Here is a 19,746-nt window from a genome sequence, read left to right on the forward strand (position 1 = left end):
TGTGCCGGGAAAGTCGTCCAATGCATGGGGATTTTGTCTGTGAAGTTTTCTAGTACGGTTATGCTACCGAAATCGGGCCAGAACTGGTCTTTTTCAGCCCAAATATGCGGGACAGCTCCTAAGAAATCGCAGGTTTTATTCCCTTTTTGATAAGAAAAAAGAAAGCCAGTCTTTGGGGCCAATAGGTTGTCGGCATCCGCTTGGAGCGCTCTAGCTTCCAAGCCGTGTTCATTTGAAGTGTTAATTTTATTCACAGGTTTAATTGTGAAGTTTCTTTGTGCCCTAGGGTCTAGAGTAAAGTTTCGAGTAAAAGCCAAAGTCTACCGCCCTACGGGCCGGTTTCATGGTTCTGTCGCTGGGACAAAATCACATCTCCTCAAGAAGTGAGCCTCGGTTGGTTTTTGATAAAGACACAGAGTACAAGAACGTGGGATTACACTATGGTCGACAAAGGGAAAGGCATTATGGAAGAGGGTTCCTCTTTGCAAGACAGGCAGGCAATTCTACAATGTTTGATGTTGTCAAGAGTTCACGGCCACCCCTGTCCAGAGGAGATCCAAACCCAAGCATGTCGAGCTGCTGAGGAGAGATGAGCCCAGAGGATGGCTCACCCAGCCCTTACTCACGACCCCTCCCATACCCTCAGCATATAGACATGCACATATTCCTAGTACTAGAGCTCCATTCCCCCCCCCCCATAGATCCCATCACAACCCAAGGTTTTTATCTTTATCCTTATTTTGTACCACTTTGGATTGTTTTGTCTTTTCCGATAGATGGAGGACATACACATGTATATTTGATTTGTCTCATAGGCCGAATTCCGCCTCACATAGACGTTTAAAACTCTCTCTCTCTCTCTCTCTCTCTCTCTCTCTCTCTCTCTCTCTCTCTCTCTCTCTCTCTCTATATATATATATATATATATATATATTTATTTATTTATTTATTTATTTATTTATTTATTTTTTTTATTTTTTTTATTTTTTTTTACACCCCCCTATTAGCATAGGATGGAGCTAGCTAGCTTGATGCATCTGTATGCTTGTACTACCCTGAGCATATAGACATGTGCATCTCCCTAGTACTAGAGTTCCATCCCCCCCCCCCCCCCCCCCCCGCCATAGATCCCATCATACGTTTTTTTCCTATTAATAAATACAAGTTTGGATTGTTTTCTCTTTCCCGATAGATGGAGGACATACACACATGTATACTTGATTTGTCTCATAGGCAGACTTCGGCCTCATATAGATGTTAAAATATCTCTCTCTCTCTCTCTCTCTCTCTCTCTCTCTCTCTCTCTCTCTCTCTCTCTCTCTCTCTCTCTCTCTTGCACCGGAATGAATGTTTGCGCTTTGCTCAAGATGAGTGCTCCGAATTGTGCTCAAGGTTCCTTTTGTTCTTACGGAAGGTAGAGTCTTCCGTTCTTAATGAGAGTGCTATGATCACAAACAAAGTGAATGGACACTGTGCGGGCAAGTGTATGAGACTGAGAGATAGAGAAAGAAGAGAGATACGACACCAGAAACTGTTGTAAAACCCTCCTCCGAAGGCCCCACTCTCATCAACGTCACCATGAAACGCGTTTCGACGGGTCACGACAGGTGAAACGTTTCGGGCCTTGAAACGTTTCGCTCACCAAGTGAAACACAAGCCGTTTCACTAACAACAAGTTACCATAGTTTTAGTTTTAAAGTCGCTAAACGCACGTTTCGGTCTCACGTTTCACTGTGCTCTCATTTTGGACTGAAACGTTTCATGGTGAAACGCCGCGTTTCGGCCTTGAAACGTTTCGCGGTTACGTTGACTCTCGTCGGCCAGAGTGGTCTACTTATGATTTCACAATCTCGTACAAATTGAATGCATGAGACTGATGCAAGTCTAGGCTATGTCGGCGATGACGACGGTGACGACGAGACCGACCTAAGGGCTGAAATCTACAATCTTTCTACTGTTGTCCAAAAATGCTATGGGCTGAAATCTGCGACTAGTCCAAAAACGCTGATTTGGGGGCTGTTTTCGGTGGTTCTTTGACGCTGAAAATCTGCAGGTTTAGGGCTAAAAACTGAGGTCTCTTTAGGCTGAAAAGTCTCTTTAGGCTGAAAATTGATGGTCTTCTAATGCTGAAAATCGTCGGGCTGAAGGGCTATAAAGGCTGGAATCTGCAAACCCTGGGGAAAACCAAAAACGCTAGGCTGCTGGTTTTTAAAAACGCTAGCTTGTCTGCTGGCGATGATGCTGTTGCAAAAACGCTATGCAGAGTGACTTGCTGGCGATGGTGTGTTGATGCAAAACGCCAGGCTGGTGCAGTTTCCAAAAACGCTAGTGGAAAGGGGTCTGATGGCGATGGTCTTCTTGCTTGGAGGAAATCCACCAAGGGTCCTATTCAGAACTTGCCTGCTGAGCTTGGCTCTTGTTGCCTCTTCTGCCAAATAGTGCTAGTCTAAGTTTGCTTATATACAAACTCACTCAATTTGCCCTACCTACTTTCCAACAAAAGTCACTTAAAAATAATAAGTGAAAAATGTCAAAAATAGGTAAAATAGGCTAAATGCACTGGAAAATTTCCCTGAAGGGTTCTGATGCATTCTGATGGGAATGCTTATGATCATGCTGTGTGCAACCATAGGATATGCATCTACACTAAGTGTCTGTACATGCACGGTCTACGAATAGACTCACAAAAGTGCTAGATCACTTCTAAATCTAGACTGACTGGACTGACTAAACCCTTGTCGTGCTGTAGCTTGTCCACGGACACGTAGGGTTGGATGTGTCACGTGACATCCCCTCCTTTTCAAAGTGAGGTACTGGTACCGAACTGTATGGCGTCGAGGGAGATCGCTAATAGCATCCGAAATCCTAGAAGGGACTCTTCGCTGGCCCACTCTGATGTGTGGGTCGTGCGGTACTTGAACTTCATAAAGGTCCGCAACACTTGCTTCTTTGGGCCGCGCCGAAAGCGACACAAAGTCTTTTGTGGCTCCTTCGATGCTTCAACTTCGTTGAGAGTCATATTTCTTTCTTCTTCAAGAATCTCCATGGCTAAAAATTCCTGAAACCATTTCCAACACAAAACCATGAACATACCTATTCCATGTAAAGTGAATGGAAAAAATCATGTCGTCCTAAAAGACTGCATGCAATGTAGATGAACAAATAGACGGAGACTTAAACCATTCACCACATACACGCAAACAATGAGATGGAATCTTTCTCTTATGATCTAGAGCAATCAACTGTGGCAATTCACAACGGAAATGCCCATGCTTGGTACTCATACTTTCATGTGCTCTTTCGGGTACTCTGTCATGCCAAGGAAGAGACATGACATGTGAGTTCCTTGCATGCATACTTTTCAGCTTTTCATGAAAAATCTGATACATCCGTGCTCATCCATGAGTGAAACGTGCTCAACATACAATATGTCATGCCTAGAAAAAGGAATCACATAAAGATGCTGACTAAAATACAGGAAACAATCACGAATAAAACACTCGAACAATGCGTGCGTATCAATCATGCGAACACATAATACTTCCTGTGAGGGTTCTTTGGACCTAGGCTCGAGAGCCAAGATCACTTCTTCCTGAGGGGGTTCTTTGGACCTAAGCTCGAGATCCAAGATCGATCCTTCGTGATTGATCGAATCTGCAACGAGGTTAGCTTCGCTAGAAAAAGCATCAACTAACACATCATCCTTGTAAACAATCACATCATCTTCATGCAAATCATCATGCTTGTGAGAAATCACATCTTGATCATCATGCAAATCATCATGCATGTCCTTCTCATCCAAATCATCATGCTCATCATTATCATGCAATTCATCATACTTATCATCATCATGCAAATCCTGTGTGTCATGCTTTGGAGAAGAAGAGACTGAGAGAGTCTCCGTCTCTTGAATCTATTACATCTGTGCCGGCACTTGAGAAAAGAGTCGCAAGAACTCTTGCATGTGACGCTCGCGTTGTTCTTGTCTTGCCTTTCTTTCTGCTTTGTCTTCTGCGTGTCTGAGATTCATTTCTGCTATTCTTTCTGCATTTCTTGCTTCGCGTTCTAACTTCATTTCCATAAACATATCGTCTAAAGCCTCCATAGGAGTTAGTGCAATCCTTGACGTAGATGGGAAAGGGGGAGGGTCGGAAAAACCTCCTGGTGGGGAAAATTCTTCTTCGCCTCTCTCATGCTCATCACCTCTAAGCGAAGTATCCATTCCACTTCGAGTGATGACCACAGTTCTTGTGGGTTCTTGTGGTCTTGGGTTCTTAAGTTCACGGGGAACTTGGATTCTTGAGGGTCTTGGGTTCTTGGGTTCTTGAGGTCTTGAGGTTCTTGAGTTCTTCTTTCGCTTGCAATCTCTGTTAAAGAAGGATCTTCTCTTCACCCGAGTTCTACTCTTTCCCTTGGCGGCCTTGCGCTCACACCAAGGTTGCTTTTTCCCACCTCACGTCGATTAGCCGGCCGCTAAGTGCACGGTCCGCTCTTAATGAGTGAAAAGAGACACAAGGGGAGGCTGGACAAGCCCTTCTTTCTTGGGATTCCTGTCACTCTTCAAAAACACGATTAGGAATCGACACGCCCAAGTGAACTTGGGTTCGTGCGACCTTACCAAGCAAAAAAAAATTCTTGTGATTCTTGTGGTTCTTTCCTTGAGTGATACAGAACACTGCCAAAGCTCTGATACCAATGTTAGGTGCAGCGGAATGAATGTTTGCGCTTTGCTCAAGATGAGTGCTCTGAATTGTGCTCAAGGTTCCTTTTGTTCTTATGGAAGGTAGAGCCTTCCGATCTTAATGAGAGAGTGCTATCATCACAAACAAAGTGAATGGACACTATGCGGGCAAGTGTATGAGACTGAGAGATAGAGAGAGAAGAGAGATACGACACCAGAAACAGTTGTAAAACCCTTCTTCGAAGGCCACACTCTCGTTGGCGAGAGTGGTCTACTTATGAATTCACAATCTGGTACAAGCTGAATGCATGAGATTGATGCAAGTCTAGGCTATGTCGGCAATGACGACGGTGACGACGAGACCGACCTAAGCGCTGAAATCTGCAGTCTTTCTACTACTGTCCAAAAACGCTATGGGCTGAAATCTGCGACTAGTCCAAAAACGCTGATTTGGGGGCTGTTTTCGGTGGTTCTTGGACGCTGAAAATCTGCAGGTTTAGGGCTGAAAACTGAGGTCTCTTTAGGCTGAAAAATGATGGTCTTTCCGGGCTGAATCTACTACTTCTTTGGGCTGATCTTGATGGTCTTCTAATGCTGAAAATCGCCGGGCTGAAACGCTGTAAAGGCTGGAATCTGCAAACGCTAGGGAAAACCAAAAACGCTAGGCTGCTGGTTTTCAAAAACGCTAGCTTGTCTGCTGGCGATGATGCTGGTGCAAAAACGCTATGCACAGTGACTTGCTGGCGATGGTGTGTTGATGCAAAACGCCAGGCTGGTGCAGTTTCCAAAAATGCTAGTGGAAGGGGTCTGATGGCGATGGTCTTCTTGCTTGGAGGAAATCCACCAAGGGTCCTATTCAGAAGTTGCCTGCTGAGCTTGGCTCCTGTTGCCTCTTCTGCCAAATAGTGCTAGTCTAGGTTTGCTTATATACAAACTCACTCAATTTGCCCTACCTACTTTCCAACAAAAGTCACTTAAAAATAATAAGTGAAAAATGTCAAAAATAGGTAAAATAGGCTAAATGCACTCGAAAATTCCCCTGAAGGGTTCTGATGGATTCTGATGGGAATGCTTATGATCATGTTGTGTGCAACCAGAGGATATGCATCTACACTAAGTGTCTGGACATGCACGGTCTACGAATAGACTCACAAAAGTACCAGATCACTTCTAAATCTAGACTGACTGGACTGACTGAACCCTTGTCGTGTTGTAGCTTGTCCACGGACACATAGGGTTGGATGTGTCACGTGACACTCTCTCTCTCTCTCTCTCTCTCTCTCTCTCTCTCTCTCTCTCTCTCTCTCTCTCTCTCTCTCTCTCTTTGGGAGTGTGTGATCATAAAGAAGCTTTGGGAGTACAGGAAGAAGAATAAAAGGAGCAAGTGCCTAGAACAAGCAAAAGAGCAAGATACGAGAAGAGGACCTTCAAACGCCTTCTCTTGTGCGCTCTCTCAACAAAGGCAGCATCTCTCTCTTTTCCACTCCTAGGACAATGCTCCATTTTCAGTTATTTCTTGTACCCCGTCTCAAATTTCAATTAGTAATACAATTCTGGGTTCCGGTGTGCAAATTGTGTAGTATTTCTTGTGTCGTGCATCTTCTCTCTCTCTCTCTCTCTCTCTCTCTCTCTCTCTCTCTCTCTCTCTCTCTCTCTCTCTCTCTCTCTCTCTCTCTCTCTCTCTATTCCCACAATCAGAGACCCCGTGATTTCTCAGCTCCTCTCCCAAACCACTTAAACCCCGACATGTGGGCTGCTGAATCAATGGTTCATTTGTCGTCAGATGGGCATCTAGCGAGGCCTAGTCCACGTTAGAGATCTATTCTACCTCGGCAACTCAAGGCTCTAATGAATGTGAGAGTGCGCGTGTGCGGAAGAGAGAGAGAGAGAGAGAGAGAGAGAGAGAGAAAGAAATATTTTATTTATGTCTTCAAAAGGCCAAAGAAAACTGGCCTATGAGACAGATCCATGTACAAAAATGTGAATATCCTCTGGATATCTGGTATGTGCAGAATGACCGGGTAATAATGGGATCCGGTGTACAAAGTGTAGTGTGGTAAGTGACCGGGTAATAACAAAGCATCCAGTGTGCAGATGTGGGGGTGACCGGGTAATAACAAAACATCCGGTGTACATAAAGAGGCATGTATATGTGTAGTGAGAGTGAGGGGAGGAGGGAGGGGGGTGGTGTGGTACATCAGCTCCATCCAGTAGTGATGGCAGGGTGTAGTATCTGGTACATCCATGAGCTTGATGTGAGGACTCTGGCTATGCCCGCCATGTCTAGTGTCTGCTCTGCCCTCCTCTGAATATATGATGTATGTCGATCCCTGATGGCCTGGACGTCTCGTCTGTGTCTCTGAGAGGCCCTAGAGCGATATCTTGGTAGTCGTGGTCTCCGCCTAGCTCTAGCCTCCTCAGCTCGTATCAAAGTCATCCCTTGATGTGTGGGTGGCTATGGCTGCATGGGTACTCTAGCCTGAAAGTAGTCTGTAAGGTGTGTCTGCCTATCCGATCCTCCACCTTCCCCCGTCTGGAGGGCTCTCTCTATGCCGGTGCATCTCCACCAAGAGTCTCCCAAGTAGTCTCTGATCTAATGACATCACTGTCTGTAATGAGACCTCAGGCCTGTCAAATAGAGTGGGGTACCGTGATCTGATCTCCGCATAGTGAGGGCATATGCATAAGAAGTGGCTCTCACACTCTACCTCCTGCCTGCATAATCTTCATATCTTGGCCTCGCGTGGGACCCGTGCTGCTCTGCCGCTCTCAATCTCAAGCTGGTGGGATGATACTCTGAGCTGTCCGATGGCTATCCTCATGCCATGTGGTAGATATATATCCATGTAGTGGGGCCTCTGTATGAACCTGTCCTCTGTGAGCATAAGGAAATGATCTCTGTAATATGCCATCTTCGTGGCTAATGGCCGCGAAGGTGTGAGCCAAGTCTGCTCTGCATGCCTCTGTATGAGCTCATATCTGACAACTGTGTTCCTCTCAGTGTGTGAGAGGGCATGGCGTGGTGCATCTAGATCATACTGTGAGGGAGGCAATCTGTCCATAGAGTAGCCGTATGTCTGAAGCCATCTAGTCACACTCGCGTACCATGATCTCTCATCCCCAGAGTCTGCTAGCCCGCGGGAGGCCTCAAGAGCAAGGCGAGGTAGTCTATCTGCCCTCATGTCTCGCAGCCTGTGGAGGTATCCCACTATCTGAAATAGCGCCTCCACTACCATGGGTGGGGCACCGAACTCGCTACCGACTCCTATGGGTGGCTGGTAAGCTGAGCAATGGTATAATGCAATAAAGGTACAAAGTGGGGATAAGTGTCACCATGATACAATATAGCAGTAGCATGAAGCCTATCCCGATCGACACTCTGGGTATCGTGCTAGAATCTTGTGGATCCTCTGCCGCAATCTCCATCGGTGTTGCGTGGCTCCCCTCCTCAATCGTCGTCGTCTCGATCTCCCCAACTCTATAGCTCGGTCAATGAGAGTACCACTAGTGTGTGTATGGGTGGGGACCGAGCTCTGTGGTGGTGGTGGCCCCTCTGCCTCTGTGGTACTCCAACTGAAGAAATCTGAGATGCGTCTCTGGGATTATCTCTGTCTATGCCCTCTCAATAGAGAGTCCCTATGTCTCTGTTTCTCAAGTAGAAATAATCCGAGACATCTCTGATCCTGATATCTCATGACTCTATCTAATGGGTCAAAACCATCTCTGAATAAACAGTGAAAGCGTCCCCGTATCTCATAGTAGACTGTGCAGTGACATATGTAGTGAAACTCTGTCTCTGGCTCTGCATGGCATAACTGACATATCCTACTGTCTGCTGGTATGCCTCTGAAACTACCTATCTCAATCCCAAGCTGGTGTGAAGGTGTGCGTATCTGGCCTATGGCACATCGTAACCCATGAGATAGATGTGTGTCCATGTAGCTGGGCGTGTGACAAATCCGTCTGTCATGAGTTGGAGAAGATGCTCTCTATAGAAAGCCCTCTTCGTACCCAACTCCCGTGATGGCTCTATCCATGTCCTCCTAGTATCAAGCTCGATAAGATCCTGCCGAATGAGTCTAGTAATCTCCATCCGTGTAAGAGCCAAAGATGGTGCATCAAGAGAATACTGGAAAGGGGGCAGCCTGTCCATGCCTCTTAAAACCATGAGCTCATCTGTGCATACCAACATGATGTATCTCCCTGTAATGCCAGCTGTCTAGATGACTCAAGAGCAAGCCTAGCATATCTGTCCCTGGTGGTAAGCTGTGTACAAATGATATTGATCTAGTAAGTGCCTCAATCTCCATTGGTGGGGCAGCCAGCTCCGCTCGTATGATGTCATGTGGAACTGAGGCCTTGGCTCTAATCAGCCTAGACATCATACATACCAAGGGCCTCTCCATATTACTCCATCCAACACTGCCAACAGATGGTCCCCAAACATGAACCCCGTAGTGCATAACTGAAGCAACCAAAGTGTCGAAGAGCCAGAGTTTTGTTCGAGGTTCCTGATACTGAACCTGCGAACAAATCCTCTCTAAAGCGCCTAGGGTTGCATAGGCACGAGTCAATCTAGTGTCTGCTGCCACTTTCAGTGTGAACCTCGGTCCACTAAAGACCACCCCAAGATATGTTATGCATCAGTGTACTCCATACTATCCTGACCATATGTGAATGTAGGTGCTGATCTCCTGACCCACTTTGCCGTGGTATTAAATACCATGACCTTGGTTTTACCAAGGTTGACACACAATCCACTATCCCCTGCAAAACTATGCAATGCGTCCAAATGTCTCTGCATACCGTCTGGTGAGTCTGATATCAACACGATATCGTCAGCATACAATAAAAGAGGGATCCATGTCCCTGCAAGCTCAGCACCTCTATCTCCTCCTCTGTCAATATAATCAGAGACCTCATCAACATACATACCAAATAAAGTAGAGGACAATGGGGCATCCCTATTTCACTCCGATAGTGGAGTGAACTATGTCACATATCCCCTCTGGTGTGCGTACATGACCCATCACTGAACTGTACAATGCCATAATCCCCCATATCAGCTCTGTGGGTACCCCCAACTCCATAAGTCGGCGCATCAATCTGGGCCTCGGTACTGTGTCAAAAGCTTTGCGGAAGTCCACAAAGCTGCAATATATCCGTCTACCATGTGCTCGACCCTCCTCACTGATAGCTCTGAGTGTAAAGACATGACCCAGTGTGGAGAAACCCCTCCTGAAACCAGCTTGTCCAGGTGCCCGTATGCCCATAGTCTCTACCCAACTGCTCAGCCTATGCTCAAGGATGGATGCATACAACCGTGCCAATCCTACCATGATAGTACGGTAATTCCCCGGCACTGTGGGGTCTCCTGTCTTGAAGATAGGTACAATAGTAGACAATCTCCAAGACTCAGGAAAGCCCTCACACATGACATGGTTGAACAACCGTGCAAGAATCTCTGCCAACAAGTCCCCAGCATGTATAATGTGCTCTGCTACCAAACCCTCATGATCCTGTGTCCGTCTGCTCTTCATCCTGTCAATGGCCTCCTTTACCATCTCAGTGGTAAAGAAGGTGCTCGTAGCCGGACATGGCTGTGGTGGATCTGGTAGTGGTGGCTGTCCAGGTACAGTGTATAATGATGCTGCATACTACCCCCATATCTCCATAGAAGTAATCACTGGTGGGGGAGATTGCTCATGGAATAGACGCCAAGCCTCTCCTAAATCTCTACTAAGGAAGAGCTGATATAAATCTTGCTCCATCTGGACCAAGAAAGCTGTAATCACTGGTGGGGGAGACTGCTCATGGAATAGACGCCAAGCCTCTCCTGAATCTCTACTAAGGAAGAGCTGATATAAATCCTGCTCCATCTGGACCAAGAAAGCTCGCTTCTTCCGTCGTACTAGTCGTCGTGTAGCAATACGAGACTGTCTATAGGTGATCACTCCCAATGCAAGCTCCAGCTGGATCTTAGCTCTCCTCTGTCGACACTCCTCATCATACCAACTGTTTTGAGGCATGTGCCCAGAACGACGTCTCTGACCAGGCTGAGTGTGTAAGTATGCCACTGTCGCTGCCCCATGTAATGTCACTGTCAGCATAGATGTGATCTCCTCCACTGTGTGTACTGGCTCTGATGTGCATAAAAGTCTACGTATCTCCTCTACATAGATTGAATCAGTCTCTGGTGTAAAAGTATAGCGTGGATGTCTACCACCCCATGAGGCCTGAGATGTATTGTACTCGAAGGAGACTGATAATGTCAAAAGTGCATGATCTACTGCTATCCCAACAGGCCTGGGCCCCATTGTAAAATCCTGAATGTGAGAGATAAAGCTCCGATGTGTCTGAACATAGTCTACAATACCGGCTGCATGTCTGTGTGGAAAACAAGTAAAACCTGTAGATGATGGGAAGGTCGGTAAGCCATTCAGTATGGCTAAACTGTGAGTAGTCGTCATCTCCCTGAGGTATCTCCCATACTCTGTATGCTCTCTGTCGTGTGAGCATCTCTCAAGCCCCATCTTCTCTGGCTCTAGCTCTTTGAGCATCTCCTCTGAGGTGTCATAGAAAACTGTTTGTGAACTACCTGTACGGGCATTGAAATCCCCCAATAGTATGATGTCTCCATCCCTAGAGGACTCCCAAATATCATCATCAAGTACAGAGGAAGGAGATTGTCCTCTAGGTGAAGCATATGTTGAAGTGCTGGGAGGAAAATAGCACATGGCGATGTACAAGAAACGTCGAGTCTCTACCCTTGACCTCACCCACATGTATCTGGCCTCATCATCTCTCCAAACTATGTGCAGTAGTGGCTTGAGCTCCTCTCTGAAAAGAATTGCTACACCTCCTGATCCTCTAGTCCCAAGCTTAGATCTGGTGCATGTCCGGCAAGCTATCTCCCATCTGCATCCTAATACATGCAGCATCAACTGTCCTGGAGCCTGATGAGTCTCTGAGTAGAAAACAATCTCTCTGTCTTTGAAGCTGTCCTCAAAGGACCCCACATCAAGTCTATACGAACCATTACAGTTCCAAATCGCCATCCTAAGAGTGGTCCCATAGGTCTCGCACCATCATGTCGAGCAGCGCTCAGTAATCACTACTCGCGCGTCTCTGTAAAAGGCTAACTTTCCCTTCTCCCTTGCTGCTATAATCTCCGACATGTCCTCTCTCATATATGCAAGCTGTGAGAGGGTAAAGTCATCTCCTAAAAAGATACTTGTTTTCTTGAGGGTTGGCCTCTTCTTTAAAAAGTCTTTCTTTTCTTCCATGGAGGGAAAGCGCAAAATGAGAGCCCGTTCTTTTGAACTCTCCCCATTACCTTCATTCTTCTTGCCCACTCTCCAAGCTTGTGTGTGAGAGGGCTTCTCCACCCCCGTCATTGACCTGAGGCTCTTCACCTCTTGGTCCACCTTATTTGAATCTTTTAGGCAGGTCACTCTCACGTGTAGAGCGCGTACCCTTCTTCATTGTTCCTCTACAAGTGTCTTGTTGATGATGTCGGGTGTAGCCGGAATGTCCTTGCCCTTCCCCTTCTTGACAACTTCAATCCACTTTTCAGCCTCTTCCACCTTCTTTTGTGTTTTGGAGAGAACCTCCACCCATGAGGTCTTCTTTTCTCCTTCCTCCTTTATCTCTTTGACTTGCGCTCGTATAATATTCAGCTCATCTATCATTGATGGCTGAATTTCTCCATCTTCAAGGCGTCCTCTCTCTTTAGTTTCGGCAAGTTCCTTCCGAAGGGCTGAGATGTTACCTTTTAGAGCTTGAATTTCAGCCGGGAACTCTTTGCGCTCTAGTTCCCTCGCCTCTTCCTCCCTCTTTTTCCATTCAAGAAGTGAGCTCTTCTCTTTCTTCCACTCATCCATGTGAACTTTGCATTCTTTCAACTCTCTTTCAATGGCTGCCATCCTCTTGCTTGTGACCATGAAGAGCGCCACCATCTTTCTTGCTTGTTTGTTTCACTTCCAAGCTTAAGCTCGCGATTCTATTTGGCACCAAACAGTACACACGTTGTTATATCAGAGGCTCTTTGAGGAACGTTTGCAGCAAACACTCATCAAAGATTGGCGATGGCTGAAACAAAAGGTATGTCCATGTGCGCGTGCGAGACCTCACACCATTAGGCGCTACTCGCGAGGAAATGAATAGCGGGGAAGAGGAGAGCAAGAGGACACCCTGGCTTCAAATCCGCTTGAAACAGACCTGCTCCCCCTGCATGTACGAGCTCCACCTGCTGCAACCCCCAGTGACGACCTTCTGTACCAGTTGTTCCTGTAGTTTTGTCTTTCCTATGCGGGCCTGCCTAGGGTTTCTGCTCTCTGCCCTGTACCCCCTGTAGCAGCACGATCGGATCTGCTGCTCGTGACCTGCTGGAGGGCAGCTCGCTACACCATCAGCAGGAGTTCGCACACAGAGAGAGTGAGTGTGGCGTGAGCCCTCTGTGGCGCGAGCCCTCTACCTACCTGTGAGTTTCTGCACATGCACGAGCCTTCTGCCTGCACGTGGTTGGACGTGAATCTGCTCCTGCGCGATTCAGTAACCTTGTGGCCATAGTTACCCGAAACGCGGAACGAGAACGGCGATGGGATCCCTGCGGAACGGGGGAACGGCTAGGGGTCCGGAACGGGAACGGCACGGAACGGGAGGTATAAAAAACACCCAAATAGTGCATTTTTAGTTCCTTGTGTTTAAATACAAGGATTATTAGAGTGCTTTGACTCTAATACTCACAAAAAACTCGTTTTGAAGACCATTCAACCTTGCTATGACTAGATGATGATGTGAGAGAGAGAGAGAGAGAGAGAGGGAGAGACGAGAGAGAGAGAGAGAGAGAGAGAGGGAGAGGGAGAGATTTGAGAGAGTGGGAGGGAGAGGAAGAGAGCTTGAAGGCTTGAGCCTTGAGAGAGTGAGTCTTGAGAGGGAGAGATCTTGAGAGTGTGAGAGGGAGAGAGCTTGAGCCTTGAGGATTAGCTTGTGGAGAGAAAGGGGGAGGGGGGTGCATTTTATGAGTCCTTGAGGCCTTGCACACTTCAAAACAAAGCCCAAACATTTACTTCAATTTTTTCAATTTTTGCCAAATTTGTTTGTAGCCGTCAACGCCTTTCCAGGGGCATTCCGGAACGTTCCAGAACCGGTTTGCACTGGCCACCCGGAACGTCAAACGTTCCAGGACGTCTCGGAACGTTCGGGAAGGGAACTGCCCCCCGGAACGTCGGGACGGGGGCTAGGGGGCGTTCCCCGGTAACTCTGCTTGTGGCAGGTTTGCCTGCGTGGCAAGGTCTGCTCCAGCCTGTTCCATCTCAACACGTCTTGCTGCACACACACACAGAGACCACAAATGCTAGATGTAGGAAGAGGGCCATGACTACCATGACTATCAATATCAGATAGATAGTGGAAGTGTGTACCCCCCCTGCCCCTATAAATAGGTGCCCAAGGCGAGGTAGGGCCCACAACCCAACAAGAAATAATATATGGAAATATATGAGGGCGCCCCGGACAAAAGTGGGCGGCCGGCCCCAAACTCCGGCGGTCCGACCAGGTACAACCTAGACTATGGGTGGCCAACCCGAAGACATACTAGCCGTACAAGTATGCCCTAGACCTATATGAAGCAACAGAGTAGTGTAAGTCTAACACCCCTTCTCAGCACTGATGTTGAACAAACCGCAAGAAGTCGAAGATGTCTCCTGCCATGTCTACAGAAGGACAATACTTATAACAAACTGCTGATGTGTCAAAGCCTAAAGAATGGAGCCAACTTACAAATGCCGGCCGAGGGCCTAAACCCTAAGAAGAGCAATTAATAGAAGAAGTCCTACCAACTTATAGGGACCCCGTTTGATGGGGCCCCAAGTGACAAAGGATTAAAATAAAGCAGGACCTCCGCACACACACAAAAACTGATGACGTGGTAGATTTCCAAAAATTGCACTAACATGATGACGTGGCAAGCTGTATGGATTTCTGCGTTTTGCGCTGGCTGATGACATGGCAGGTTGTACAGATTTCCGTAAATTGCCCTAGCAGCTTTTTGGCTTTGCTTTTGGACCAGAAGCTTTTGAGTTTTAAAGGCTTTTTACTGTAACTGCTTTTCAGGCCAAGGGCCTTTAAATATGAGGCTAGGGCTCATTCTCTGGCATGCTTCCTGGAGAAGGTGCACAGTCTGGAGTACCGGCTTGTACTGTGTTGATGCAATATAAAGAAATACCGAAAGGGGCACCAAGGTTTGGGACCAATACTCTCTGGGGTGGAATTCCACCATTTCGTGTCGCGTGTCGTCTCTCTCTTTCAGTTCAGTTGTTATTGAAGTGTTAAAAGTCTGTTCAATCTGTTCTTTTCTATTGGCACGTGGTGCGCGCCTTGTGGCAATACTCCATGAGTGTAACAGCAGTCTGGGGTGTCCCAACCGCCAAGAAATATCCATGGTGAGATGCCGTCACGAGCAATGTAGCAAACTATTGTACTCTGTCGATACAGGGTGAAGATACTACGTAAAGGTCCCGAACTGAGTGTGAAAACAACTCCTTGTCGTAAAAGAAGTGCCAATAGACCTGCAAGTGTCTTGCCCAATAGGATCTGTGGTGTCTGTAGTCAAACCGTCTGGAGAAAATGGAGAAGCCCTAAACCGTCATGAGAATGACCGGAAGCCTGTCAATGCATGAACCTGTAACACAGTGTGGTCAGGTGGCTAAGCTGTGTAAAACTCCAAGAAGGCCAGATGTAGTAATCTGCGCCGTAAACGTCCTCCGAATCAAGGGAAGCCAGACTAAACTATCTGCACTGTAGATACTAGAAGCTACTACAAGCTGCAGCAATCATCGATAGACCACACGGACCACCATCGGATGGTGTCCTTTCAGTAGGTAGGGTAATCCTAGATGAGGGGAAAGCCAAACTCAACAGTCTGCACTGTGAAGGGTCTCTGAGAAGAGGTGTGGTCAGACGAAGCTGTCTGCACCGTAATCATCCTGTATGACAAAGGAAAGCCAGACTTAGCAGTCTACGTTGTGAAGATCCTCTGAGAAGAAGAAAGGCCAGACCAATCTGTCTGCGCCGTCTTGCCTGTAACTCCTGCCTCTAATCCTCTGGTGTCAACCAAAACAGATTCCATGCCAACAATGCCACCAGATCGCATCTCGATGTGGCACTCAATGTGAATGAGCTAGGAGTGGCCTGTTGCCCAGGTCGGGGGATAAGTTTGTTACCGAGGAAGAGTGTAAGCAACTTTGAAGGTAGCAATCCAAATGATCAGGAGTGTAGAAGAGCAACTGCACTACCATCCAAGCCAAGCTCCGGGTGACTCCGGATGCAGTCGCGGGATGCTTGATCTCCCACATCTCGCGGGTAAACTCTCCAAGAGAGTCTAAAGAATTGACGTCCCACTCCAGTCTGTAGATCCAAGCAATAAACATGTCCAAGAAGAGATCCAAGATCCTCTCCCTAAGTCCATGTAGATGCTCATGTGTAAGCAAGTGACCTGACGTGTCAGAGGTCAAGTTGTAAGTGTTTGTCCACCCAAGATGGTGGTGTCTTTTCTGGGAATGTCGGAATCCCATATGCCATGAGCATGGCCATATCTCGTTTGAACTCCTCTGATGAGTGCATAGGTGTGTCCATAGCAAACCACAAGTCACCCCCCCCCCCCCCCCCCCCCCCCCCTCTAGAGTGCGCAACCGCCGAATGATGGCTGGAATGAATGGATCTCCCAAGGATCGTACGCCCGTTGATGATCAAGCCGATGTCGAAGATACCGTGTACTGGAACATTCACAGAGAGGCCGCATGGACCACCATCGGATGGTGGCCTGGCAGGAGGTAACTTCATCCTCTGTTGAAAACACAAACCATGTGGCTGCTGTCCACCCAAAAACACAACTGCGAGGTGATGAGAACATTGCTGTCCAGAGATTTTCAGCGTGCTCGTACGCTCCCGGCAAGGTTCGGAGCAGTGCAGAGCGTGTAGGGAGGGTTTATCTCTGTGTGCACAGCCGTCGGAGGGCTGAAAACAGAGAAAAAAACAGCAGGTATGTATGGCTGAAATCTGATGAAGACGGAGAGGATACTCGCCAGCAATGCACCAAATGCAAAGCCGGGAAGGTGGTGGGGAGATCCAGGGTTCAGAAGCTGAGCGCTGCCCTCCTGCTACAAAAACACAGGTCAATTTGCAGCCCGCTTTTGCTGCACTTTTTGGCACCAAAAACCTTCTGTTTGCTGAAAAAACAAAGGCTTGATGGGTACCCTAGGTACCCAGCAACTTGTGGAAGGTGTCAATGACACAAAGTGACCAATAAAACCGCAGAAAATGGGCTGAAAACTCAAAAACGCAGATGAAGGTCAAAATTGCAAATGGATCTGGAGGGGTTTTCCATGACAAAGATGTCCGGAAATGGTAGAGCTAGCAGGGAAATCAGCAGATCTCATTTTTGTTGCAAAAAACGCAGGTTGAGGTGAGATCCTCCGCAACAAAAAATGGCTCCCGTTTTTGCGCTTGCCTGGCTGATGTAAAAACACTGGCAGATCTGGCTCCAGTTGCAAAACGCTGGCAGAATTTGCATGAAAACGCTGGTTATGCTAATCTTGGGAGGAGAACGTGATGCGATGATGCGCCCTTGGATCATCGAGAGCCTAAAGCTGCTGATACCATGTGCCATGGCGACTGATACCATGTGAGAGTGCACGTGTGCGGAAGAGAGAGAGAGAGAGAGAGAGAGAGAGAGAGAGAGAGAGACCACAAACGCTAGATGTAGGAAGAGGGGGCAATCAACCCCCCATGACTACCATGAGCTGAAGACCCTCAGTACAATCAGTATCAGATAGATAGTGGAAGTGGGTACCCCCCTGGCCCTATAAATAGGTGCCCAAGGGGAGGTAGGGCAAAGCCTAGAAAAAATCCCCCACGACCCAACAAGAAAATGATAAATGGAAATGTATGAGGGCGCCCGGACAAAAGTGGGAGGCCGGCCCCAAACTCAGGCGGCCGGACCAGGTACAACCTAGACTACAGGTGGCCAGCTCGGCGACATACTAGCCATACAAGTATGCCCTAGACCTATGTGAAGCAACAGAGTGGTGTAAGTCTAACAATGAACACGATGATCATAATATGGAAGGGGCTGGTCAACCTCAATTGAAAGCACAGGCCAAGGTGAAGGCGACCAAAGCATTTGGCAATAAGAAGGGTTTTGAGGCAGCAGATGCAGCAACAATAGATGCCACCCTACCTGGGCTTTTGGGCCAGAAACTCGTTTTCTCAATATGGCGGCCAAGAGTCAGCTTTGGATGCCACAAGGGAGATTCGGTCCCTATGGAGAAGGTGGCTTTGGACCATATGGAGTAGGGGAAGATGCTTTTCTTACCTTGGAGCTTCGATAATGCTGCCCCTTGAGAAGGCAACATCAAATTTCCGGATAAAAGCAAGTGCTTTCTTCTGACCTTGAGGTCCTTAAAAAGAGTCAAAATGGACGTTTTGGCTCCCTTCTTTGTAATTCCTTTGAAGGTAGCTAATTATAAGTATTAGGCCTTAGAAATGTGTTGCCGTTAGTGTCAATAGCCATGCTGAAGAGTTGAGGCAACCCCTTCCATATATACCACCGATCCCACCTTGTTGAATTTGCTAACTAGGCATCGTGCCATACATCCCTCACATAAAGCCAGACATCCTTCTCAAAGGGAATCCCCTACAATGATTGACCCTATTGTTTCATGGACAGCCACAGATGACTTGGGTGAAATTCCAAGAGTTGTTTGCTTCCTTGTGGTTGACATCAGCATATGACACAGATATCTTGACTGCCTGTTCCATTTGACATTCAAGAAGCCTAGATTCTTACACTGACGTTTCCTAAACTGAGAGTCCACTACGACTTTCTTCTTGCAGTGCCAGGGCATCCTCAAGAGAACATCAAAGCTCTTCAAAGGCACGGTATGAAAATCTTGTCAAATATACCTTTGAACATGCAACCGGAGTTTGCTAGTCAAAGGTGTCACTGCAACCTCATGCCCTGGTGCCACTAGAGTTGCATCCATTTGTGGCCCAGGCATGACTCTCAACTTTTTCGCCATCTCTAGTTAAATGAAGTTGGCCTTGGCGTCATTGTCGAAGAAAACAGTGCCTTTTGATCTCTTCATTTGCCCCACGCGCTACAGAGCTCTGTAGATTCAAAAACGTGCTGCATCCGTAAAAGTTTTGACACCAGCTTTTTCTGTCTTTGCTTTGTTTTTCCTCTTTGTCAGAAATGTAGCCTTGTTCCCCACATGCGTAATGCTTGCCGTGCTTGTACCATTGCAGCTTCTGCTCAGTTGAAATCTGTGGCTCGCTATGGCCTAGTTTTCTCTTGATGAACATCTTTGTCTTCTTCTTGTCTTTCTTTTGCTCCTTGCCCTTTGACTTCCCATTTGATTCCTCATTGCCAACTCCCTTGTGAGCAAGGCATAACTGTCATGTGCATAGGCCATCATCCCATGTATGCTGAAGCTTTCTGCTTCAGGGAATACCTATTCTACTCAAGAGGCAACACACAATAGAGATGAATTTGGTAAGAAGCCACTGGAACAAAAGTGTCCAGAACTTTTGGTTGCAAGACGTTCCCTAATGAGTATGGTGGATGATATTGTTTGCAATTTAATTTCCCAATAACATTAAACAAGTAGTATACCATAATGAGAGAGGAGAAAAGGTCGGGAAAGATAGAAAGAAGGCGACAGACCTTAGATGCACATGCTTCTGCTTCTGCCAATGTCTTTCTTAGAGCTCTCGTAACCTCTGGATTACATGCTGAAATTCAGCACACAACATAAATTTGTCAATATACCTAGATACAGCATCCGAAAGTCAAGTATTAGGTAGAAAAAAGAAAGAAACAAAACCTGACAATCACATAAGAATCCAAATATCTAAGAAAAACTCAATCATGAATGTCTAAGTGTGTGCGTGTGTGATGTGTGCACGTGAGAGAAAGAGAGTGATGTGTGTGTGTGTGTGTGCGTGCGCGCGCGCGCGCCTGGGAAGGTCAGCAACCCGCTACTGAAGTGGTTATTCCAGTTCAA

The 19,746-nt window shown here is 47.1% G+C and overlaps 1 protein-coding gene across 2 annotated transcripts in view; it reads right to left on the reverse strand.

Moving 5' to 3' along the window:
- LOC147419320 (uncharacterized) overlaps positions 1-19,746 on the reverse strand; it is a 93,913-nt gene that overhangs the window by 51,833 nt on the left and 22,334 nt on the right. For both annotated transcript variants that reach the window (XM_086505584.1, XM_086505585.1), the window contains exon 2: positions 19,407-19,474. In XM_086505584.1, the coding sequence (XP_086361710.1) occupies positions 19,407-19,474 (68 nt within the window). The remainder of the gene's footprint in view (positions 1-19,406; positions 19,475-19,746) is intronic.

This window comes from Adiantum capillus-veneris, chromosome 29, assembly GCF_014529385.1.
Source record: "Adiantum capillus-veneris isolate H3 chromosome 29, ASM1452938v2, whole genome shotgun sequence".
In the NCBI taxonomy this organism is placed as follows: Eukaryota; Viridiplantae; Streptophyta; class Polypodiopsida; order Polypodiales; family Pteridaceae; genus Adiantum; species Adiantum capillus-veneris.